Below are 24,857 nucleotides of genomic sequence, written 5' to 3'. Positions count from 1 at the left end.
GCCTGCTTTGAAAAACAAATCTTAATCTCAGTCTTACAAACTCCAACATAGTTTTCTTAAGATTTATCCAACCCCAGACGGATTTCCTTGACTCCATGGAACCCATGAAAGGAATCTCAATAATTCTATTAAGGACCGGGATATTCTATCCTGCGATCACATGACTATAAATCCTGTCCCGTGTGCTGGAACCATGGAAACAAACAGCATTTCTGAGCAGAACCCATGTGACCTTTCATAATGAGCCATGCTAAACTGCTCTAATCCAGTGGAGTCAAGGACATTCCTATACTTGACTCTGTATATCACACAACAGAAAGAAATATCTTAGTTAGTTAGTAACATATCTATATCGTCCTCCCCCCAACAAGGAGCAGCACTGTGTGTGTGTGTGTGTGTGCGTGTTCCCATCAGACAGACAGCATCTGTTGCCTGTCTTGCGTCTCACCTTGCGTTTGATGTCAGTAAACTGAGAGAACATGAGAGACCAGTAGAAGCCCAGCTCAGTCACGTAGTAGTGGTACAGGCCTGGAGTCAGGACCTGTTCGATAGTAACAGGGACCAAGACAGACAGGGTTTATGTTAATACCTGGCCTGGAGTCAGGACCTGTTCGATAGCAACAGGGACCAAGACAGACAGGGTTTATGTTAATACCTGGCCTGGAGTCAGGACCTGTTCGATAGCAACAGGGACCAAGACAGACAGGGTTTATGTTAATACCTGGCCTGGAGTCAGGACCTGTTCGATAGCAACAGGGACCAAGACAGACAGGGTTTATGTTAATACCTGGCCTGGAGTCAGGACCTGTTCGATAGCAACAGGGACCAAGACAGACAGGGTTTATGTTAATACCTGGCCTGGAGTCAGGACCTGTTCGATAGCAACAGGGACCAAGACAGACAGGGTTTATGTTAATACGGACTATACAGGCCTGGGGTCAGGACATGCAGGGGTCAGGAGCGGGGACAGAAAGGGTTCATCTGAATAAGGATACAGACATTACTGAATGTGTGTAACATACTATTATTTTTCTTGCACCTTCATGAGTTTACTTAATTAAACAATTTTTTAACTAGGCAAGTCAGTTAAGAACAAATTCTTATTTACAATGGCGGCCTACCAGGGAACAGTGGGCAGAACGACAGATTTTTACCTTGTCAGCTCGGGGATTCGATCTAGCAACCTTTCGGTTACTGGCCCAACGCTCTGACGACTAGGCTACCTGCCAGAAAATGTCAACAACAGTACTCTTTGTAATTCCAAAATACATCCAACCAAATAAAGAGGCAGTATAACGTCACCTGGTAGGGGTAGTTGTACCAGCAGTGCTGTGTATCCCACATCCATGAGCACTGTTAACAAAGACCAACAACAATCAGTCTCAATTCAGCGCACCAATGTTACGCCAACAGCAATCACGTAAGTACACACACACACAGTCACCACATTATCTCACCTTCCATAGAAAGCAGATCCCGTAGGTAAACATGAACAGATAAAATATAAGCCTCCACCTGAAAATATATGACAGAGATGTGGGTCAGACAGAGGGGAAAAAGTGCCTGGCAAAATAATGTGCGTGTCAGTCTCTCACCTTGGATGCACTATATAGACCCTGATCAACCATGTAGACAGTGATGTAACCAAGCTAGGACTAATGACAGGAGCACAAGTCAGAGCATATCACACCACACACACACCACAAACCAATGTGTGCACAATCTCACAGAGGTCAAGGGCAAACTCATTAGTCGATAACTACCATAGATCCAGACTAGATGTTATAGTCTATGATATGACCCGACATGTTCTGTACTGGGTTTAATAACCTACATGTTCTGTACTGGGTTTAATAACCTACATGTTCTGGGTTTAATAACCTACATGTTCTGTTCTGGGTTTAATAACCGACATGTTCTGTTCTGGGTTTAATAACCTACATGTTCTGGGTTTAATAACCTACATGTTCTGGGTTTAATAACCTACATGTTCTGTTCTGGGTTTAATAACCTACATGTTCTGGGTTTAATAACCTACATGTTCTGTTCTGGGTTTAATAACCTACATGTTCTGTTCTGGGTTTAATAACCTACATGTTCTGGGTTTAATAACCTACATGTTCTGTTCTGGGTTTAATAACCTACATGTTCTGGGTTTAATAACCTACATGTTCTGGGTTTAATAACCTACATGTTCTGGGTTTAATAACCTACATGTTCTAGGTTTAATAACCTACATGTTCTGTACTGGGTTTAATAACCTACATGTTCTGTACTGGGTTTAATAACCTACATGTTCTGTACTGGGTTTAATAACCTACATGTTCTGGGTTTAATAACCTACATGTTCTGGGTTTAATAACCTACATGTTCTGGGTTTAATAACCTACATGTTCTGGGTTTAATAACCTACATGTTCTGGGTTTAATAACCTACATGTTCTGGGTTTAATAACCTACATGTTCTGGGTTTAATAACCTACATGTTCTGTACTGGGTTTAATAACCTACATGTTCTGTTCTGGGTTTAATAACCTACATGTTCTGTTCTGGGTTTAATAACCTACATGTTCTGTTCTGGGTTTAATAACCTACATGTTCTGGGTTTAATAACCTACATGTTCTGGGTTTAATAACCTACATGTTCTGGGTTTAATAACCTACATGTTCTGGGTTTAATAACCTACGTGTTCTGGGTTTAATAACCTACATGTTCTGGGTTTAATAACCTACATGTTCTGGGTTTAATAACCTACATGTTCTGGGTTTAATAACCTACATGTTCTGGGTTTAATAACCTACATGTTCTGTTCTGGGTTTAATAACCTACATGTTCTGTTCTGGGTTTAATAACCTATATGTTCTGTTCTGGGTTTAATAACCTATATGTTCTGTTCTGGGTTTAATAACCTACATGTTCTGTACTGGTTTAATAACCTACATGTTCTGTACTGGGTTTGATAACCTACATGTTCTGTACCGGGTTTAATAACCTACATGTTCTGGGTTTAATAACCTACATGTTCTGTACTGGGTTTAATAACCTACATGTACTGTACTGGGTTTAATAACCTACATGTTCTGGGTTTAATAACCTACATGTTCTGTTCTGGGTTAATAACCTACATGTTCTGGGTTTAATAACCTACATGTTCTGGGTTTAATAACCTACATGTTCTGTTCTGGGTTAATAACCTACATGTTCTGGGTTTAATAACCTACATGTACTGGGTTTAATAACCTACATGTTCTGTTCTGGGTTAATAACCTACATGTTCTGGGTTTAATAACCTACATGTTCTGGGTTTAATAACCTACATGTTCTGGGTTTAATAACCTACATGTTCTGTACTGGGTTTAATAACCTACATGTTCTGGGTTTAATAACCTACATGTTCTGTACTGGGTTTAATAACCTACATGTTCTGGGTTTAATAACCTACATGTTCTGTACTGGGTTTAATAACCTACATGTTCTGTACTGGGTTTAATAACCTACATGTTCTGGGTTTAATAACCTACATGTTCTGTACTGGGTTTAATAACCTACATGTTCTGTTCTGGGTTTAATAACCTACATGTTCTGTACTGGGTTTAATAACCTACATGTACTGTACTGGGTTTAATAACCTACATGTTCTGGGTTTAATAACCTACATGTTCTGTTCTGGGTTAATAACCTACATGTTCTGGGTTTAATAACCTACATGTTCTGGGTTTAATAACCTACATGTTCTGGGTTTAATAACCTACATGTTCTGGGTTTAATAACCTACATGTTCTGTACTGGGTTTAATAACCTACATGTTCTGTACTGGGTTTAATAACCTACATGTTCTGGGTTTAATAACCTACATGTTCTGTACTGGGTTTAATAACCTACATGTTCTGGGTTTAATAACCAACATGTTCTGTTCTGGGTTTAATAACCTACATGTTCTGTACTGGGTTTAATAACCTACATGTTCTGTACTGGGTTTAATAACCTACATGTTCTGGGTTTAATAACCTACATGTTCTGTACTGGGTTTAATAACCTACATGTTCTGTTCTGGGTTTAATAACCTACATGTTCTGGGTTTAATAACCTACATGTACTGTACTGGGTTTAATAACCTACATGTTCTGGGTTTAATAACCTACATGTTCTGTTCTGGGTTAATAACCTACATGTTCTGGGTTTAATAACCTACATGTTCTGGGTTTAATAACCTACATGTTCTGGGTTTAATAACCTACATGTTCTGGGTTTAATAACCTACATGTTCTGTACTGGGTTTAATAACCTACATGTTCTGTACTGGGTTTAATAACCTACATGTTCTGGGTTTAATAACCTACATGTTCTGTACTGGGTTTAATAACCTACATGTTCTGGGTTTAATAACCAACATGTTCTGTTCTGGGTTTAATAACCTACATGTTCTGTACTGGGTTTAATAACCTACATGTTCTGTACTGGGTTTAATAACCTACATGTTCTGGGTTTAATAACCTACATGTTCTGTACTGGGTTTAATAACCTACATGTTCTGGGTTTAATAACCAACATGTTCTGTTCTGGGTTTAATAACCTACATGTTCTGTTCTGGGTTTAATAACCTACATGTTCTGTACTGGGTTTAATAACCTACATGTTCTGGGTTTAATAACCAACATGTTCTGTACTGGGTTTAATAACCTACATGTTCTGTTCTGGGTTTAATAACCTACATGTTCTGGGTTTAATAACCTACATGTTCTGTACTGGGTTTAATAACCTACATGTTCTGGGTTTAATAACCTACATGTTCTGTACTGGGTTTAATAACCTACATGTTCTGGGTTTAATAACCAACATGTTCTGTTCTGGGTTTAATAACCTGCATGTTCTGTACTGGGTTTAATAACCTACATGTTCTGTTCTGGGTTTAATAACCTACATGTTCTGTTCTGGGTTTAATAACCTACATGTTCTGGGTTTAATAACCTACATGTTCTGTACTGGGTTTAATAACCTACATGTTCTGTTCTGGGTTTAATAACCTACATGTTCTGTTCTGGGTTTAATAACCTACATGTTCTGGGTTTAATAACCTACATGTTCTGTACTGGGTTTAATAACCTACATGTTCTGTACTGGGTTTAATAACCTACATGTTCTGTTCTGGGTTTAATAACCTACATGTTCTGTACTGGGTTTAATAACCTACATGTTCTGTACTGGGTTTAATAACCTACATGTTCTGGGTTTAATAACCTACATGTTCTGTACTGGGTTTAATAACCTACATGTTCTGTACTGGGTTTAATAACCTACATGTTCTGTTCTGGGTTTAATAACCTACATGTTCTGGGTTTAATAACCTACATGTTCTGTACTGGGTTTAATAACCTACATGTTCTGGGTTTAATAACCTACATGTTCTGGGTTTAATAACCTAGATGTTCTGGGTTTAATAACCTACATGTGCTGGGTTTAATAACCTACATGTTCTGTACTGGGTTTAATAACCTACATGTTCTGTTCTGGGTTTAATAACCTACATGTTCTGTTCTGGGTTTAATAACCTACATGTTCTGTTCTGGGTTTAATAACCTACATGTTCTGTACTGGGTTTAATACCCGACATGTTCTGTTCTGGGTTTAATAACCTACATGTTCTGTTCTGGGTTTAATAACCTACGTGTACTGGGTTTAATAACCTACATGTTCTGGGTTTAATAACCTACATGTTCTGGGTTTAATAACCTACATGTTCTGGGTTTAATAACCTACATGTTCTGGTTTAATAACCTACATGTTCTGTACTGGGTTTAATAACCTACATGTTCTGTTCTGGGTTTAATAACCTACATGTTCTGTTCTGGGTTTAATAACCTACATGTTCTGTACTGGGTTTAATAACCTACATGTTCTGTTCTGGGTTTAATAACCTACATGTTCTGTTCTGGGTTTAATAACCTACATGTTCTGTTCTGGGTTTAATAACCTACATGTTCTGTACTGGGTTTAATACCCGACATGTTCTGTTCTGGGTTTAATAACCTACATGTTCTGTTCTGGGTTTAATAACCTACGTGTACTGGGTTTAATAACCTACATGTTCTGGGTTTAATAACCTACATGTTCTGGGTTTAATAACCTACATGTTCTGGGTTTAATAACCTACATGTTCTGGTTTAATAACCTACATGTTCTGTACTGGGTTTAATAACCTACATGTTCTGTTCTGGGTTTAATAACCTACATGTTCTGTTCTGGGTTTAATAACCTACATGTTCTGTACTGGGTTTAATAACCTACATGTTCTGTTCTGGGTTTAATAACCTACATGTTCTGGGTTTAATAACCTACATGTTCTGGGTTTAATAACCTACATGTTCTGGGTTTAATAACCTACATGTTCTGGGTTTAATAACCTACATGTTCTGGGTTTAATAACCTACGTGTACTGGGTTTAATAACCTACGTGTACTGGGTTTAATAACCTACATGTTCTGGGTTTAATAACCTACATGTTCTGGGTTTAATAACCTACGTGTACTGGGTTTAATAACCTACATGTTTTGTACTGGGTTTAATAACCTACATGTTCTGTACTGGGTTTAATAACCTACATGTTCTGTTCTGGGTTTAATAACCTACATGTTCTGTTCTGGGTTTAATAACCTATATGTTCTGTTCTGGGTTTAATAACCTATATGTTCTGTTCTGGGTTTAATAACCTATATGTTCTGTTCTGGGTTTAATAACCTATATGTTCTGTACTGGTTTAATAACCTACATGTTCTGTACTGGGTTTAATAACCTACATGTTCTGGGTTTGATAACCTACATGTTCTGTACCGGGTTTAATAACCTACATGTTCTGGGTTTGATAACCTACATGTTCTGTACCGGGTTTAATAACCTACATGTTCTGGGTTTAATAACCTACATGTTCTGTACTGGGTTTAATAACCTACATGTTCTGGGTTTGATAACCTACATGTTCTGTACCGGGTTTAATAACCTACATGTTCTGGGTTTAATAACCTACATGTTCTGTACTGGGTTTAATAACCTACATGTTCTGTACTGGGTTTAATAACCTACATGTTCTGGGTTTAATAACCTACATGTTCTGTTCTGGGTTTAATAACCTACATGTTCTGGGTTTAATAACCTACATGTTCTGGGTTTAATAACCTACATGTTCTGGGTTTAATAACCTACATGTTCTGGGTTTAATAACCTACATGTTCTGGGTTTAATAACCTACATGTTCTGGGTCTAATAACCTACATGTTCTGTACTGGGTTTAATAACCTACATGTTCTGTACTGGGTTTAATAACCTACATGTTCTGGGTTTAATAACCTACATGTTCTGGGTTTAATAACCTACATGTTCTGTACTGGGTTTAATAACCTACATGTTCTGGGTTTAATAACCAACATGTTCTGTACTGGGTTTAATAACCTACATGTTCTGGGTTTAATAACCAACATGTTCTGTACTGGGTTTAATAACCTACATGTTCTGTACTGGGTTTAATAACCAACATGTTCTGGGTTTAATAACCAACATGTTCTGGGTTTAATAACCTACATGTTCTGTACTGGGTTTAATAACCTACATGTACTGGGTTTAATAACCTACATGTTCTGGGTTTAATAACCTACATGTTCTGTACTGGGTTTAATAACCTACATGTTCTGGGTTTAATAACCAACATGTTCTGTACTGGGTTTAATAACCTACATGTTCTGGGTTTAATAACCTACATGTTCTGTTCTGGGTTTAATAACCTACATGTTCTGTACTGGGTTTAATAACCTACATGTTCTGGGTTTAATAACCGACATGTTCTGGGTTTAATAACCTACATGTTCTGTTCTGGGTTTAATAACCTACATGTTCTGTACTGGGTTTAATAACCTACATGTTCTGGGTTTAATAACCTACATGTTCTGTACTGGGTTTAATAACCTACATGTTCTGGGTTTAATAACCGACATGTTCTGGGTCTAATAACCTACATGTTCTGTTCTGGGTTTAATAACCTACATGTTCTGTACTGGGTTTAATAACCGACATGTTCTGTACTGGGTTTAATAACCTACATGTTCTGTTCTGGGTTTAATAACCTACATGTTCTGTACCCGGTTTAATAACCTACATGTTCTGGGTTTAATAACCTACATGTTCTGTACTGGGTTTAATAACCGACATGTTCTGTACTGGGTTTAATAACCTACATGTTCTGGGTCTAATAACCAACATGTTCTGTACTGGGTTTAATAACCTACATGTACTGGGTTTAATAACCTACATGTTCTGGGTTTAATAACCTACATGTTCTGTACTGGGTTTAATAACCTACATGTTCTGGGTTTAATAACCTACATGTTCTGGGTTTAATAACCTAGATGTTCTGGGTTTAATAACCTACATGTTCTGGGTTTAATAACCTACATGTTCTGTTCTGGGTTTAATAACCTACATGTTCTGTTCTGGGTTTAATAACCTACATGTTCTGGGTTTAATAACCTATATGTTCTGTTCTGGGTTTAATAACCTACATGTTCTGTTCTGGGTTTAATAACCTACATGTTCTGGGTTTAATAACCTACATGTTCTGTACTGGGTTTAATAACCAACATGTTCTGTTCTGGGTTTAATAACCTACATGTTCTGGGTTTAATAACCTACATGTTCTGTTCTGGGTTTAATAACCTACATGTTCTGGGTTTAATAACCTACATGTTCTGGGTTTAATAACCTACATGTTCTGGGTTTAATAACCTACGTGTTCTGGGTTTAATAACCTACATGTTTTGTACTGGGTTTAATAACCTACATGTTCTGGGTTTAATAACCTACATGTTCTGGGTTTAATAACCTACATGTTCTGGGTTTAATAACCTACATGTTCTGGGTTTAATAACCTACATGTTCTGTACTGGGTTTAATAACCTACATGTTCTGGGTTTAATAACCTACATGTTCTGTTCTGGGTTTAATAACCTACATGTTCTGGGTTTAATAACCTACATGTTCTGGGTTTAATAACCTACATGTTCTGGGTTTAATAACCTACATGTTCTGGGTTTAATAACCTACATGTTCTGGGTTTAATAACCTACATGTTCTGGGTCTAATAACCTACATGTACTGGGTTTAATAACCTACGTGTACTGGGTTTAATAACCTATATGTTCTGTACTGGGTTTGATAACCTACATGCTCTCACAGAACTTGGTGAGTATGCTGGGTTTGTCCTGGTTGCGTCTGTGTCTGAACCATCGCTGGACCTTCCTCACATCCCAGTCCAACTGCTTAGATAACCCATCCAGGTGTCGCGAGTCTGGGCACTACGGGAGACAGAGAGGGAGATATTAGAGAGACTGAGAGAGAGGGTAAGGGAGGTTTTAGAGCGAGGGAGGTATTAGGGAGAGAGCGAGAGGGAGGTATTAAAGAGCGAGCGAGAGGGAGGTATTGGAGAGAGTAGGTTTTAGAGAGAGACAGAGAGAGGGAGGTATTAGAGAGAGTAGGTTTTAGAGAGAGACAGAGAGAGGGAGGTATTAGAGCGAGTAGGTTTTAGAGAGAGACAGAGAGAGGGAGGTATTAGAGAGTAGGTTTTAGAGAGAGACAGAGAGAGGGAGGTATTAGAGAGGGAGATAAGTCAGAAATGAAAGAGTATGAGGAAGAAACTATGAATGAAATAATAAATGAGGGAAATTCCAATAGGGAAATCTGCTTTGCAACATACAAGCAGTCCTGGTTTACAGTACTATACATCACCTCAGATGACAAGCAGTCCTGGCTTACAGTACTAGACATCACCTCAGATGACCTATTTGATGACATCATGATATACAGTATGAGTGAGAGTAGGAGGAAGGAGCGGATGAAGAATGTCAGGTGGTTGAGTATTGTGTAAAACAGGACAAGTGCCTGGGAGTGGGCCATCAGGAGAAAGCTGACAGGAAGTCAAAATGTTTTCTGGGGTAGAGATTGATGTTTAACTGTCCTTCAAGACAAAATTATTTTCACAGCTCACAAGTAATCACCAAGAGAGGGCACATCGAGGGTCGAAAAGTTCTGGTAATTTTCTCCCAAATTCCCAAGTTTTACAACAATTTCGATGAGATAATTCCCACGTGGGAAAGTTACAGAGAGAGAAATGAAAGTATGATGGGATGAGGAAGAAAGAAGGAACAAATGAAGCATTGTATTGCGTAAGACCGGTGTGAGGACTGAGGAGGAAAGCTGACAGACAGAAATGTTTTCTTTCTGGGAGCTAGCTTACCGCCATTGAGAGAAATATTTTCCTGGCAGCTAATGTGTGTGTGTGTGTGTGTGTGTGTGTATGGCAGCAAGCATTCCTTTCTTATGTATGTAAACTCTAAACACTTTCTATAATACCTTTTTTGTGTGTGTGTGTCTGTGTGTATGTGTCTGTGTGTGTGTGTGTGTCTGTGTGTGTGTGTGTGTGTGTGGCAGCGAGCTTTCCTTTGTGACGGGTGTAAACACCTCTAATACCTTCATCTAAAAGAAAGGAGGACCAAGGCACTCTTCATATAATTAATTAAAATGCCTTTATTAGTATGGCATGTTCAATAGAAACAAAGTTTAAAAAAAAACTTTATTAGTATGGAATGTTCAATAGAAACAAAGGCATTTTAATTAATTATATGAAGAGTGCCTTGGTCCTCCTTTCTTTTTGATGACCAATTTACCCCTTTTACCAAAGAGCACCTTCTGTCTACCAAAATGTACTATTGTGGACCTTAGTAGCGCTTCCCTTCCTCCTCTTTCTACCTCTAATACCTTATTTGCGTGTGTGTGGCAGCGAGCTAGCGAGCAGCGAGCTAGCGTTGCGTACCTTTGATGGATGTAAACACTGTAAACACCTTCCTTAATAACTTCCCACGGGGCACACTACGTCATTTCAACGTGGATAATTGGGTAATATTTGGGTGAGACCAGGGCTGTTGCGGTGACCGTATTACCGCCACACACCAGCGGTCACGAGTCATGAAGGCAGTCAAATTCCACGTGAACGTTTAGTCACAGTAATTAGGCTTCTCCAAGCTCTGATGCTGCTGATGGTCATTAGTAGTCTACTAATCTTACTAACTGCCTGTTACTCTGCACTCTATTGTCCCTCTAATCACTCGGACATCAATGCAAATGTAATCGAAAATCGAATCAATCACTTCATGAGATCCATGAGCTCATGTTGCTCAAGAAAACAGCGATGGCCTCTATTAAAAAGAGGAGGATTCCATCAGCTTTCTATAGGCTAGGCCTGCTATATTTATTTATTAACTTTCCTAATATTAAGCACATTGCTTATCTTTCCTACCTGGCTGGAATGAAAATGAACCAGGGGAAAAGTGTCCTCCATTCGCTATTTAAGTGTATAGGTGTCATTTATTTTCCCACTGACCCTGTTTCGATACAGGTGCATGATAATGGTCCATTCTAAATTATAACAAATTTCACACATATATTATTATCACGTGACAGAGAGCCGTGTGAGTGAGAGACGCTTCGGATTGCTAGAGAGAGAGCGAGAGAGCGAGAGAGCGAGAGAGGCAGAGAGAGGCAGAGAGAGGCAGAGAGAGGCAGAGAGAGGCAGAGAGAGGCACAACACAGCACTACGGGCCGCAAAAGGGGATGCCGCCGCGGTGAAATTCGAGGCATTATCAAGTGCTTGTCAAATTGTGAATGACTGATTAAGTGTGTACAAGCCTGCAAAAAAAACTAAGCAGTACTCATGCCTATCAAGCGACTTTTTTCAAATCATCATTAGAGTCGCATCATGCAGCCTTATAATGTATTAAAATTCAAAACATATAGCCCAACATTTGTTGAACAACTAAGGTTACATTAATAACTCTACATTAAGCATAGGAGTACCTATTAACCGCTTAACGGTTAGCCAAGAATAGCCAGATGTGCGCATTCCCTCATTGTTTGGAGAAAATATGTATATTTATATTCAGCTTTGTTAAATTGTATTCTTAATATTTATATTCAGCATTTGTTCAATTGTATTCTTAATACTATAAAATAATGTCACTGAATTATAAGCAAATATTGTCTGCTAAATGAACTAGTGTAGCCTACAGCCATTTGGCATTGCCAGATCAGGACCTTAACATAAGGACAACTCAGAATATGCTATTATTTTATTCTGAAATAAAACACAATTTTCTTCATATCAATTTTCTTCATTTATTGTGAAGTTGTAGGCTATATTACATGGATTTATTCCAAATGTATTTTTTTTTTTTTAAATGGCTTGTAGGCTATATGTGGAAGCCAGGAGATGCTAAATGTGTTTATGTTAATTAACGGCTTGACAATCACCGGCTGATGAAATTTCATGACCGCCATAGCCTGATCAATGAGATTACAACCAGGCAAAAGTGAGTTGAATTTCCCACGTGTTATTACTATGATTTCAACCATCTAAAAACACAACCAAATTCCAACGGAAAAACATTGTATAAATAAACTAAACATCAGACTATGTATAATGTGTTATCACTGTGCTTCATCTAATAGCAGAACCAAATGACCTGGATTACAGGTGAGATTACATTAAAGGTACATAGTGCAAGTGATCAATGCTGTTGGGAGATTCTGCACAGATTATTACAGTAACGGTGAAGATCTCCGCAGACCGTTACATTAACCTCAAAATGTTTTAAAGTTTAATGTTACATTAGTTTGTAAAATAGCCTTAACTTTAGGCTATTCACAGTATTACAAAAGTGATATTGATTGTGCTTGGTTGACAAGTTAATGGGCTATTTATTGTATTTCAAAAGTGATATTGATTGTGCTTGGTTGACAAGTTAATAGGCTATTTATTGTATTTCAAAAGTGATATTGAGTTGTGTTTGGTTGTGCAACCAAATATCAACATTTGAAGGAGATTCATCTGCTGTTTGGATAGTTCCATCTGTGCCACTGACTTAGTCTGCCTTTAATTCCAGTTTGTCTACAAATTAATAATTGATATGTTGGATTCACGTCTTCATCTCAAACCAAACATAGGACTAAATCAAATCCAACTTTAAATGCACTTTAAATAAAGTTTGATTTTGTATTTAGTCCTATTCTTTGATTTAGATTTTTGGTTGAGATTGAGAAGTGAATCCAAAATATAAATTATCAATTTGTAGACAAACTGGAATTAAAGACATAATAAAAGTCAGTGGCACAGATGGAACTATCCAAGCAGAAGACAAATCTCCTTCAAATGTTAATGCAACCAAATATCAACAACCAAACACAATATCACTAAATATCATTACAATTTGAAATCAACCAGAGCTTGAAACCCTAGGCCTATTTTCAGTTAAATTCTGGGTTGAATAATATGTTTTGCTGTTGATGACTTTGCAAATGCTATGTAGGCCTAAATAGCATCATTGATGATTGATAAAGTCTGGTCACATTTAATTTGCTCTGTTAAACCTACCCTTCGGAATGACTTCCATAACAACAGCGAATCTATTTTGTTTTTAAGAGGATATTTCTCAACAATCATTCTCATGATAGCACATTGGTAGTCAGTGAGCTGGGCTGGGCTTGGTTAAAACTCTGGATGGGAGACTAAAGGGGAGCTGTAGGTAGATCAACTCTCCAGTAGGAGGTGCTGTAGTAGATCAACTCTCCAGTAGGAGGTGGTGTAGATGGATCAACTCTCCAGTAGGAGGTGCTGTAGATACATCAACTCTCCAGTAGGAGGTGCTGTAGATACATCAACTCTCCAGTAGGAGGTGCTGTAGATACATCAACTCTCCAGTAGGAGGTGCTGTAGATACATCAACTCTCCAGTAGGAGGTGCTGTAGATACATCAACTCTCCAGTAGGAGGTGCTGTAGATACATCAACTCTCCAGTAGGAGGTGCTGTAGATACATCAACTCTCCAGTAGGAGGTGCTGTAGATAGATCAACTCTCCAGTAGGAGGTGCTGTAGATACATCAACTCTCCAGTAGGAGGTGCTGTAGATACATCAACTCTCCAGTAGGAGGTGCTGTAGATACATCAACTCTCCAGTAGGAGGTGCTGTAGATACATCAACTCTCCAGTAGGAGGTGCTGTAGATACATCAACTCTCCAGTAGGAGGTGCTGTAGATACATCAACTCTCCAGTAGGAGGTGCTGTAGATACATCAACTCTCCAGTAGGAGGTGCTGTAGATACATCAACTCTCCAGTAGGAGGTGCTGTAGATACATCAACTCTCCAGTAGGAGGTGCTGTAGATACATCAACTCTCCAGTAGGAGGTGCTGTAGATACATCAACTCTCCAGTAGGAGGTGCTGTAGATACATCAACTCTCCAGTAGGAGGTGCTGTAGATAGATCAACTCTCCAGTAGGAGGTGCTGTAGATAGATCAACTCTCCAGTAGGAGGTGCTGTAGATAGATCAACTCTCCAGTAGGAGGTGCTGTAGATAGATCAACTCTCCAGTAGGAGGTGCTGTAGATAGATCAACTCTCCAGTAGGAGGTGCTGTAGATAGATCAACTCTCCAGTAGGAGGTGCTGTAGATAGATCAACTCTCCAGTAGGAGGTGCTGTAGATAGATCAACTCTCCAGTAGGAGGTGCTGTAGATAGATCAACTCTCCAGTAGGAGGTGCTGTAGATAGATCAACTCTCCAGTAGGAGGTGCTGTAGATAGATCAACTCTCCAGTAGGAGGTGCTGTAGATACATCAACTCTCCAGTAGGAGGTGCTGTAGATACATCAACTCTCCAGTAGGAGGTGCTGTAGATAGATCAACTCTCCAGTAGGAGGTGCTGTAGATACATCAACTCTCCAGTAGGAGGTGCTGTAGATACATCAACTCTCCAGTAGGAGGTGCTGTAGATACATCAACTCTCCAGTAGGAGGTGCTGTAGATAGATCAACTCTCCAGTAGGAGGTGCTGTAGATAGATCAACTCTCCAGTAGGAGGTGCTGTAGATAGATCAACTCTCCAGTAGGAGGTGCTGTAGATAGATCAACTCTCCAGTAGGAGGTGCTGTAGATAGATCAACTCTCCAGTAGGAGGTGCTGTAGATAGATCAACTCTCCAGTAGGAGGTGCTGTAGATAGATCAACTCTCCAGTAGGAGGTGCTGTAGATAGATCAACTCTCCAGTAGGAGGTGCTGTAGATAGATCAACTCTCCAGTAGGAGGTGCTGTAGATAGATCAACTCTCCAGTAGGAGGTGGTGTAGATACATCAACTCTCCAGTAGGAGGTGGTGTAGATACATCAACTCTCCAGTAGGAGGTGGTGTAGATACATCAACTCTCCAGTAGGAGGTGGTGTAGATACATCAACTCTCCAGTAGGAGGTGGTGTAGATACATCAACTCTCCAGTAGGAGGTGCTGTAGATACATCAACTCTCCAGTAGGAGGTGGTGTAGATACATCAACTCTCCAGTAGGAGGTGGTGTAGATACATCAACTCTCCAGTAGGAGGTGGTGTAGATAGATCAACTCTCCAGTAGGAGGTGCTGTAGATAGATCAACTCTCCAGTAGGAGGTGCTGTAGATAGATCAACTCTCCAGTAGGAGGTGCTGTAGATACATCAACTCTCCAGTAGGAGGTGCTGTAGATACATCAACTCTCCAGTAGGAGGTGCTGTAGATACATCAACTCTCCAGTAGGAGGTGCTGTAGATACATCAACTCTCCAGTAGGAGGTGCTGCCCAGCCTATAGCTTTTTTTTCTGATAGTGTATATAACATTTAACGTTGTTTTAAAGTTAAATTCTTCAACATATTTTATACCATGTTTGGTTACCATAATAACGCAATCCTTAGGCTGACATTTCACCTCAAAACAACAGTTGTTGATGACTTATTTTCAAATCCAATGTATTTTCCATGTAGATTCCAAGTCACAATACATTGTCAAATTAGGTCAAAACAACATTGATTCAACCTTTGTGTGTGTGTGTGTAGTGTGTGTAGTGTGTGTGTGTAGTGTGTGTGTGTAGTGTGTGTGTGTAGTGTGTGTGTGTAGTGTGTGTGTGTGTAGTGTGTGTGTGTAGTGTGTAGTGTAGTGTGTGTGTGTAGTGTGTGTGTGTAGTGTAGTGTGTGTGTGTAGTGTAGTGTGTGTGTGTGTGTCGGGCCAGCATGCTAGTGTACCTTTGTGATGGATGTAAACACCTTCTCCAGGACAGGGTTGGGTGTGGCTCGCCAGTGGACTGAGGCAGCGTGGATATGCAAGAGGAAGGCACATGGACTGGCTATGAACCTGAAGGAATAACAGCAGTGAAAGCCCTATCAGAACACACAGCCTATCTGTACCTTATTGCTTTTAGTATATTACCGATGCACATCATCATCACTTACAGACGGACTCATAAGCCTGGATGAATATCAGTGAAGGAAAACTTATCGGAACACAAAGTTCAAAGTATCATTTGTATTCTTCACAATTTAGTGCACACTGCTTCCATTCTCATCGGTATACTTATATTCACACAATGGCTGACATGACTTGTTGGATATACTTGTTTTTATTATGTATATCTGTCATTTCAATATTTGTCCAACACCAGCCTAAAGACAGAGGGAAGAGATGAAATATACAGTAACTAATAAAAAAGAGCAGGACTGTCAAAACATTTTATGTGTCAGGACAAGAGGCCAGGAAGAGAGGAAGAGATGAAATATCATGTCATATGCATAACTCGTTTGGCACATAATCAGTGAGTCCTGCATACAATAGAGTACAGACAAGTGGACTGTCCAAGTGAAGTGTGTTTTCAATAGCATTCAATATGTTAGTGTTCCTTCAGTGTCCTTTAGATCTTAGAGAGTATAGACCTAGAGATCATAGAGAGTATAGACCTAGAGATCATAGAGAGTATAGACCTAGAGATCATAGAGAGTATAGACCTAGAGATCATAGAGAGCATAGACCTAGAGATCATAGAGAGTATAGACCTAGAGATCATAGAGAGTATAGACCTAGAGATCATAGAGAGTATAGACCTAGAGATCATAGCGAGTATAGACCTAGAGATCATAGAGAGCATAGACCTAGAGATCATAGAGAGTATAGACCTAGAGATCATAGCGAGTATAGACCTAGAGATCATAGAGAGTATAGACCTAGAGATCATAGAGAGTATAGACCTAGAGATCATAGAGAGTATAGACCTAGAGATCATAGAGAGTATAGACCTTGTCCTTTGTCATTATAGTCTGGACTGTTTACAGTTGAAAATCATAACAATAATATTCAGAAAACAGACAGACCACACACTAGTCTAACAGATTCAAACCCCTTTGACCCAGCCGTCCCAACATTGGTTAGCCTACTGTGTGGATAAGCCAGTAGTCTACATTAAAGGTTAGCCTAACTGTGGGTAAGCCAGAAACCTAGAGTAGAGAAAGCAGTGTGGTATTGTGGCTTTGGAGAGTGGTAGCCTGGTCCCAGATCTGTAAATGTACAACGACCAGGAAGTTGGCTACACCGCATACAGATCTGGGATCAGGCTAAAGGAAGGGAAACTGCGGTGGAATCTGACACTACTCGCCCGGTGTGGCAGTCATTCAGCCAGCCAGAGTAGTGTGGTTGATTAGAATGTGAGAAATACAAAAACAGCCCTTAATCTGATCTTGTTTCTGAAACTACTCCGACCAGTTTGTGGGGGGGAAAAAAGGCCCTTTTATCCCCCCTCTTCCTCTTCCTCCTGTCATTCCAGTTCACAAGCTATGAAAAATATGACTATTGTCCAAACCTCCTGAAGGTTACTAATACAACTGGTCTCCTGATGGTTACTAATACAACTGGTCTCCTGATGGTTACTAATACAACTGATCTCCTGATGGTTACTAATACAACTGGTCTCCTGATGGTAACTAATACAACTGGTCTCCTGATGGTTACTAATACAACTGGTCTCCTGATGGTAACTAATACAACTGATCTCCTGATGGTTAATAATACAACTGGTCTCCTGATGGTTACTAATACAACTGGTCTCCTGATGGTTACTAATACAACTGGTCTCCTGATGGTTACTAATACAACTGGTCTCCTGATGGTTACTAATACAACTGGTCTCCTGATGGTAACTAATACAACTGATCTCCTGATGGTTAATAATACAACTGGTCTCCTGATGGTTACTAATACAACTGGTCTCCTGATGGTTATTAATACAACTGGTCTCCTGATGGTAACTAATACAACTGGTCTCCTGATGGTTACTACTACAACTGGTCTCCTGATGGTAACTAATATAACCGGTCTCCTGATGGTTACTAATACAACTGGTCTCCTGATGGTAACTAATACAACCGGTCTCCTGATGGTAACTAATACATCTGGTCTCCTGATGGTTACTAATACAACCGGTCTCCTGATGGTTACTAATACAACTGGTCTCCTGATGGTTACTAATACAACTGGTCTCCTGATGGTTACTAATACAACTGGTCTCCTGATGGTTACTAATACAACTGGTCTCCTGATGGTTACTAATACAACTGGTCTCCTGATGGTTACTAATACAACTGGTCTCCTGATGGTTACTAATACAACTGGTCTCCTGATGGTTACTAATACAACTGGTCTCCTGATGGTTACTAATACAACTGGTCTCCTGATGGTTACTAATACAACTGGTCTCCTGATGGTTACTAATACAACTGGTCTCCTGATGGTTACTAATACAACTGGTCTCCTGATGGTTACTAATACAACTGGTCTCCTGATGGTTACTAATACAACTGGTCTCCTGATGGTTACTAATACAACCGGTCTCCTGATGGTTACTAATACAACCGGTCTCCTGATGGTTACTAATACAACCGGTCTCCTGATGGTTACTAATACAACCGGTCTCCTGATGGTTACTAATACAACCGGTCTCCTGATGGTTACTAATACAACTGGTCTCCTGATGGTTACTAATACAACTGGTCTCCTGATGGTTACTAATACAACCGGTCTCCTGATGGTTACTAATACAACTGGTCTCCTGATGGTTACTAATACAACTGGTCTCCTGATGGTTACTAATACAACTGGTCTCCTGATGGTTACTAATACAACTGGTCTCCTGATGGTAACTAATACAACTGATCTCCTGATGGTTAATAATACAACTGGTCTCCTGATGGTTACTAATACAACTGGTCTCCTGATGGTTATTAATACAACTGGTCTCCTGATGGTAACTAATACAACTGGTCTCCTGATGGTTACTACTACAACTGGTCTCCTGATGGTAACTAATATAACCGGTCTCCTGATGGTTACTAATACAACTGGTCTCCTGATGGTAACTAATACAACCGGTCTCCTGATGGTAACTAATACATCTGGTCTCCTGATGGTTACTAATACAACCGGTCTCCTGATGGTTACTAATACAACCGGTCTCCTGAGCAGGGAAGGATGATTGGACCATAGGCAGAAGCAACAGGGAAGGATGATTGGACCAGAGGCAGAAGCAACAGGGAAGGATGATTGGACCAGAGGCAGAAGCAACAGGGAAGGATGATTGGACCAGAGGCAGAAGCAACAGGGAAGGATGATTGGACCAGAGGCAGAAGCAACAGGAAGAGACATAACAGACATATTAAAACGTTCCTTTTCTTCCTCGGGACCAGACCATTTAAACAAACCGTGGGCCATGCTGCCATGCTGCCATGCTGACCTGCTGCCATGCTGACCTGCTGCCATGCTGCCAAGCAGACCTGGGTTCAAGTACTACTCTAAACATTTAAAAAATGTCTAGCCTGCCTGGAGTGCCAGATGGGAAGGGTTTTCAGTTTTGGGACTATTCAAATTGGTCCATTAAACCAGGCAAGCTCAATCAAGCCCAAATAAAGTACTATTGAAAATACATCCTGTTGGAAGCCAGGTCTGTTGCCAAGAGACAGAGGCAGTGCTGAAACTACAACAGCTTGTAATTCCTGTGACAGTCAACAATATCTGAGAGCAGCAACAGTGGTGGGAGCCACCTGAGCTAGTCCGGCAAGCTGGCTGTCTCTCTCTGTCTGTATGGCAGTTGAAAAAAAACGTTCAATAAACCACAAAATGAATGTAGCCTAGAGGTGTGCGTACGTGAGAGTGTAAAGAGATGTTGAATGAACTGATGGATGTGCTGTTTACATGAACGAGGCTATTAGCCAAATCAGTTCAGTAGAAAAGGATTAGGTAAAGACATGTTTTAGGCCAAAACAGTCTGAAACTGTTTTTTTTGCTTACTCCTCTCCTCACAGAGAAAAGGTTTCCAAGGTACAGGTTAAAGAAAAATATGATGCAACAGAGATAATCCTACTTCATGTGTCATTATTGGCACTAGTAACACAGTTCAAGTTCATGAATTGGCTTATAAATTAACTGGCTTATGGCCTACAAAATCTGAACTTTCAACACAATCAACTTCTGTTCTAGACCGAGTGAATGTGATGATTGGCTACTTCACAACTTCCAGGACTAAGGTCCCTTACTTCCAGAAACAAACCCTTGTTCTCCTGAGAGGTGAGGAAGGACTAAGGTCCCTTATTTCCAGAAACAAACCCTTATTCTCCTGAGAGGTGAGGAAGGACTAAGGTCCCTTACTTCCAGAAACAAACCCTTATTCTCCTGAGAGGTGAGGAAGGACTAAGGTCCCTTACTTCCAGAAACAAACCCTTATTCTCCTGAGAGGTGAGGAAGGACTAAGGTCCCTTATTTCCAGAAACAAACCCTTATTCTCCTGAGAGGTGAGGAAGGACTAAGGTCCCTTATTTCCAGAAACAAACCCTTATTCTCCTGAGAGGTGAGGAAGGACTAGGGTCCCTTATTTCCAGAAACAAACCCTTATTCTCCTGAGAGGTGAGGAAGGACTAGGGTCCCTTATTTCCAGAAACAAACCCTTATTCTCCTGAGAGGTGAGGAAGGACTAGGGTCCCTTATTTCCAGAAACAAACCCTTATTCTCCTGAGAGGTGAGGAAGGACTAAGGTCCCTTATTTCCAGAAACAAACCCTTATTCTCCTGAGAGGTGAGGAAGGACTAAGGTCCCTTATTTCCAGAAACAAACCCTTATTCTCCTGAGAGGTGAGGAAGGACTAGGGTCCCTTATTTCCAGAAACAAACCCTTATTCTCCTGAGAGGTGAGGAAGGACTAGGGTCCCTTATTTCCAGAAACAAACCCTTGTTCTCCTGAGAGGTGAGGAAGGACTAGGGTCCCTTATTTCCAGAAACAAACCCTTATTCTCCTGAGAGGTGAGGAAGGACTAGGGTCCCTTATTTCCAGAAACAAACCCTTGTTCTCCTGAGAGGTGAGAAAGGACTAAGGTCCCTTACTTCCAGAAACAAACCCTTGTTCTCCTGAGAGGTGAGGAAGGACTAAGGTCCCTTACTTCCAGAAACAAACCCTTATTCTCCTGAGAGGTGAGGAAGGACTAAGGTCCCTTATTTCCAGAAACAAACCCTTATTCTCCTGAGAGGTGAGGAAGGACTAAGGTCCCTTATTTCCAGAAACAAACCCTTATTCTCCTGAGAGGTGAGGAAGGACTAAGGTCCCTTACTTCCAGAAACAAACCCTTGTTCTCATGAGAGGTGAGGAAGGACTAAGGTCCCTTATTTCCAGAAACAACCCCTTGCCCTTGGACTTCCCATCTCCTTTGTATTGGTGAAGATCTGGGGAGTTATGTACCAAGCATCTCAGAGTAGTGCATTTTTTATTTAACCTTTATTTAACTAGGCAAGTCAGTTAAGAACAAACTCTTATTTACAATGACGGCCTTGTTCGGGGGCAGAACAATAGATTTTTACCTTGTCAGGTCTGGGATTCGATCCAGCAACCTTTTCGGTTCCTGGCCCAACGCTCAAGCCACTAGGCTTCCTGCCACCCCGAGAATCAGGTACCCCTGCCCATTTAATCTTATTCATTGTGATCTAAAGACAACATTTTGGACTATCTTAAAGCAGGACTCCTACTCTGAGATGATTTATGAATGTGGGTTCTGCAAGTACAAGATGACCAACAGTTTGGTGAAATGCCCACAATGTTCAGAGCCACTATTAAAAACGTACAATATCCCTCCATCCATTGCAATACTTCATCCTGGATTTCAGCCAAACTTTCCCTGACTAACCCTGACTAACCCTGACTAACCCAAAGGACAACAGTTACAAGGGAAAACTCCCTCCGAAGCAAAAACCTTGAGATTCTAAAACTTGTCAAAGCAAGTTTATACCAGAAGCTAATTAAACAGAAAAGGAACCCATCTCCTCCTCTCTCATCCATGACAAATAGGCCTAGTTCCCACATAGATGTGACAAGTCCCAACCCAACTCATGACACATAGGGGAGGGCAGAGTTCTGCAATCCTCTTCCTGGAGAGCTAATCTCCTGTAGGTTTTCACTCCAATCCTCTTCCTGGAGAGCTAATCTCCTGTAGGTTTTCACTCCAATCCCACCTGTAACTAAACCTGATTCAGTTTATCAACTAGCTAAACTATTACAATCAGGTGTGCTAGATTAGGGTTGGAGCGTAAAAGCTACAGGACGGTAGCGCTCCAGGAACAGGGTTGTAGAGACCTGGGCTAGGCTATATACTGTATGTCGGTCCCCAACCAGGCCTGAGGCTGTTTGGTAATGATGATAAGCTCTTTAGGTATGGATGGGTGGACTGACAGGACAGGTGTCATTAGTCCTGGTAATGGATTGATTTGTGATTCTGCAGCCCTGCTGTGTCAGTTTCTCAATGACAAGGGTCTGTTATAACCAGTTTATAATGGTTTATAACTGTTTTACTCCCCACCATGTCTATAGCCATGATTGCTGAGCATGGTTTGAATTAAAGACAACCTGGACTGGAGATTGTGGGAGGTGTGCTTTACAGGCCATAGGCCAGCCCTGAGAACCGTCTGCAAACTTTGTCATCAAGTTGTTGTACTGTCACTGTCGGCCAAAGTTATTATATCAATGGATAATGAGCTTATTTTCGATATCTATTGTTAGATGCTAGTGCTCTCACTAGGACAGGGGTAGACAACTAGATTTAGCAGCGGGACGATGTTTGTCCGAGCGGATGGTAAAGGGGCCGGAACATAATTATAATAATTTGTACGCTCAAATTGACCACAAGAAAGCCCAAAAGGAGGTTGTATTTGAAAATAACATAATCCTTTCCTACCTTGATTACATTGAGATACAATCAAATATGTCTATTTTTATTTGTGGGAATACTTGGGAACAGATTAAAAAATATATTGGTGATTTTACAGAGGGGTTTTTTTTACCAAAAAGTTGAAAGGATTATGAAGACCAAAAAAAATAAATAGAGGAACGGTTTTGGCCCGTAGGCCACCTTCTGCCGACCCCATGCCCTAGGAAGTAGCAAGCAGCTAGAGGTTCCCTTAGCTAGCATAAGGCTGACATGGATGGGCAACCATAGAGATCCTATTAAAGTATTCTAATTCATAAATCTATGGGACTACCCCCCAAAAAATACGATTGCAAGGACATTTTTTTATTCAATCGAAGAATCGTGCGTGCATATACCGCCGGTCGAGTGTTATCTTCACGAAATAGTTAATAAAAGAAAACATGAGGGAAAAAACGTCATGGTAACATGACTTCGAAAAGCAAAACAGTGCGTACCTCTCAAATAGTATTCTGACAGCAAAGATCCCCACAGCCAGCGGTAAGGCAGAGAGTAAGTGCCCGGCTTTTGGATACTCCACCCCGGGCGCTGGGTCTGCAAGATCCGCCCAAGTCACATTATGTGGGAGCCAAAACCTCTCGTTCCAAAACCACACTGAAAGAGCAGCCATTGTCACCAAAAGTGGCTTCGATTTAAGAAATGTAATCCTCTGGAAAATAACGAGGGAAACGTTTCCACCGCCCTTCCTTTGAGGACTGTGTGTTGGATGAGTCCAGAAACGTTTTGTGCCCGTGTTGGATGAGACTAGAAACGTTTTGTTGTCCGTGATAGAATTGTTGGATTGATGAAATTAAACAGGCCTCACAACAGAGGAATCATCAAAGACAGTCCAGAATGAACAAAGATTTTACATTTTTTTACTAAAAAGACCACAGCCTCACGTTTAAGATGGGAAGAAATGTGGGCAGAACAAACGAGAAGGTGGGCGGAGCCAAGCATGAGCTAGCGAGATCCTATTGGCTCGTTCTAGCAACAGGGAACGCCTACTCTGTGAAGTGCGCGTGTGCAATAACTCAATTCGCCTTTGCACTCCTTCTAAACAACGCTATTCTTTAAAACTTTGGCAAAGGGTAAACGTCTACATAACATAGTCCACTCTGTTCGTTACATATTCTAGTTTTGGGAAAAGACACCTGTATTGAGATCAAATGTTTAATCGACGAGAAAACTATCAGAATATCGGCCAAAATCCATCTCGTTCCATCTTTTCCCAATGCCGGCCACTGGGCTTCCTCTCACTACCATATTTGGAAGTGAGTGGAGACTCCAGGCGGATGCTTCACATTTATACATCCTGTGAAATAGATGTCTCATTGTTCTGTCTTGTGGTATGAAGATGGCGATGTTTGCAAGCCAAACTGCGCATGTGGTGCAAGTCGTTAAATCTAAAGCACTTCTTCAATATAAAGTTGTTTGTGACGAAAATAAAAACGTGTCAGTTTGTCACATTCACGAGGTTGGAGTAATAACATGTTCAACTACTTAAGACACTGGCTAGAATCGTGGTTGTCACTTTAGATTTCGTGAAAATTAACAACTAAGAAATAATTTTTCACTTCTCTCATTGACTTCGCAAATTTCAAACCCTGGCCTGGTCTTCTTGGTCTGTTTAGTAAGCGTTCCCGGTAGTCTAGCAATGTTGCACCTCTGGGTTTATAAACTGTGGTATTATTGATGGGTCCTTCA

General features: G+C 40.3%; 1 protein-coding gene across 2 annotated transcripts in view; it reads right to left on the bottom strand.

Moving 5' to 3' along the window:
- LOC120057836 (ceramide synthase 5-like) overlaps positions 1-24,083 on the bottom strand; it is a 43,419-nt gene extending 19,336 nt beyond the window's left edge. For both annotated transcript variants that reach the window (XM_039006303.1, XM_039006312.1), the window contains exons 1-6: positions 23,609-24,083; positions 16,135-16,243; positions 9,208-9,338; positions 1,458-1,515; positions 1,303-1,353; positions 449-541 (exon numbers count right to left, since the gene is read on the bottom strand). In XM_039006303.1, coding sequence (XP_038862231.1) covers positions 449-541; positions 1,303-1,353; positions 1,458-1,515; positions 9,208-9,338; positions 16,135-16,243; positions 23,609-23,781 — 615 coding nt within the window. In that variant the 5' untranslated portion in view covers positions 23,782-24,083. The remainder of the gene's footprint in view (positions 1-448; positions 542-1,302; positions 1,354-1,457; positions 1,516-9,207; positions 9,339-16,134; positions 16,244-23,608) is intronic.
- Between the last annotated feature and the right edge of the window lie 774 nt (positions 24,084-24,857).

This window comes from Salvelinus namaycush, chromosome 2, assembly GCF_016432855.1.
Source record: "Salvelinus namaycush isolate Seneca chromosome 2, SaNama_1.0, whole genome shotgun sequence".
In the NCBI taxonomy this organism is placed as follows: Eukaryota; Metazoa; Chordata; class Actinopteri; order Salmoniformes; family Salmonidae; genus Salvelinus; species Salvelinus namaycush.
Note: the sequence above shows the minus strand (reverse complement) of the source record. Positions and strands in the feature narration are given on the sequence as shown.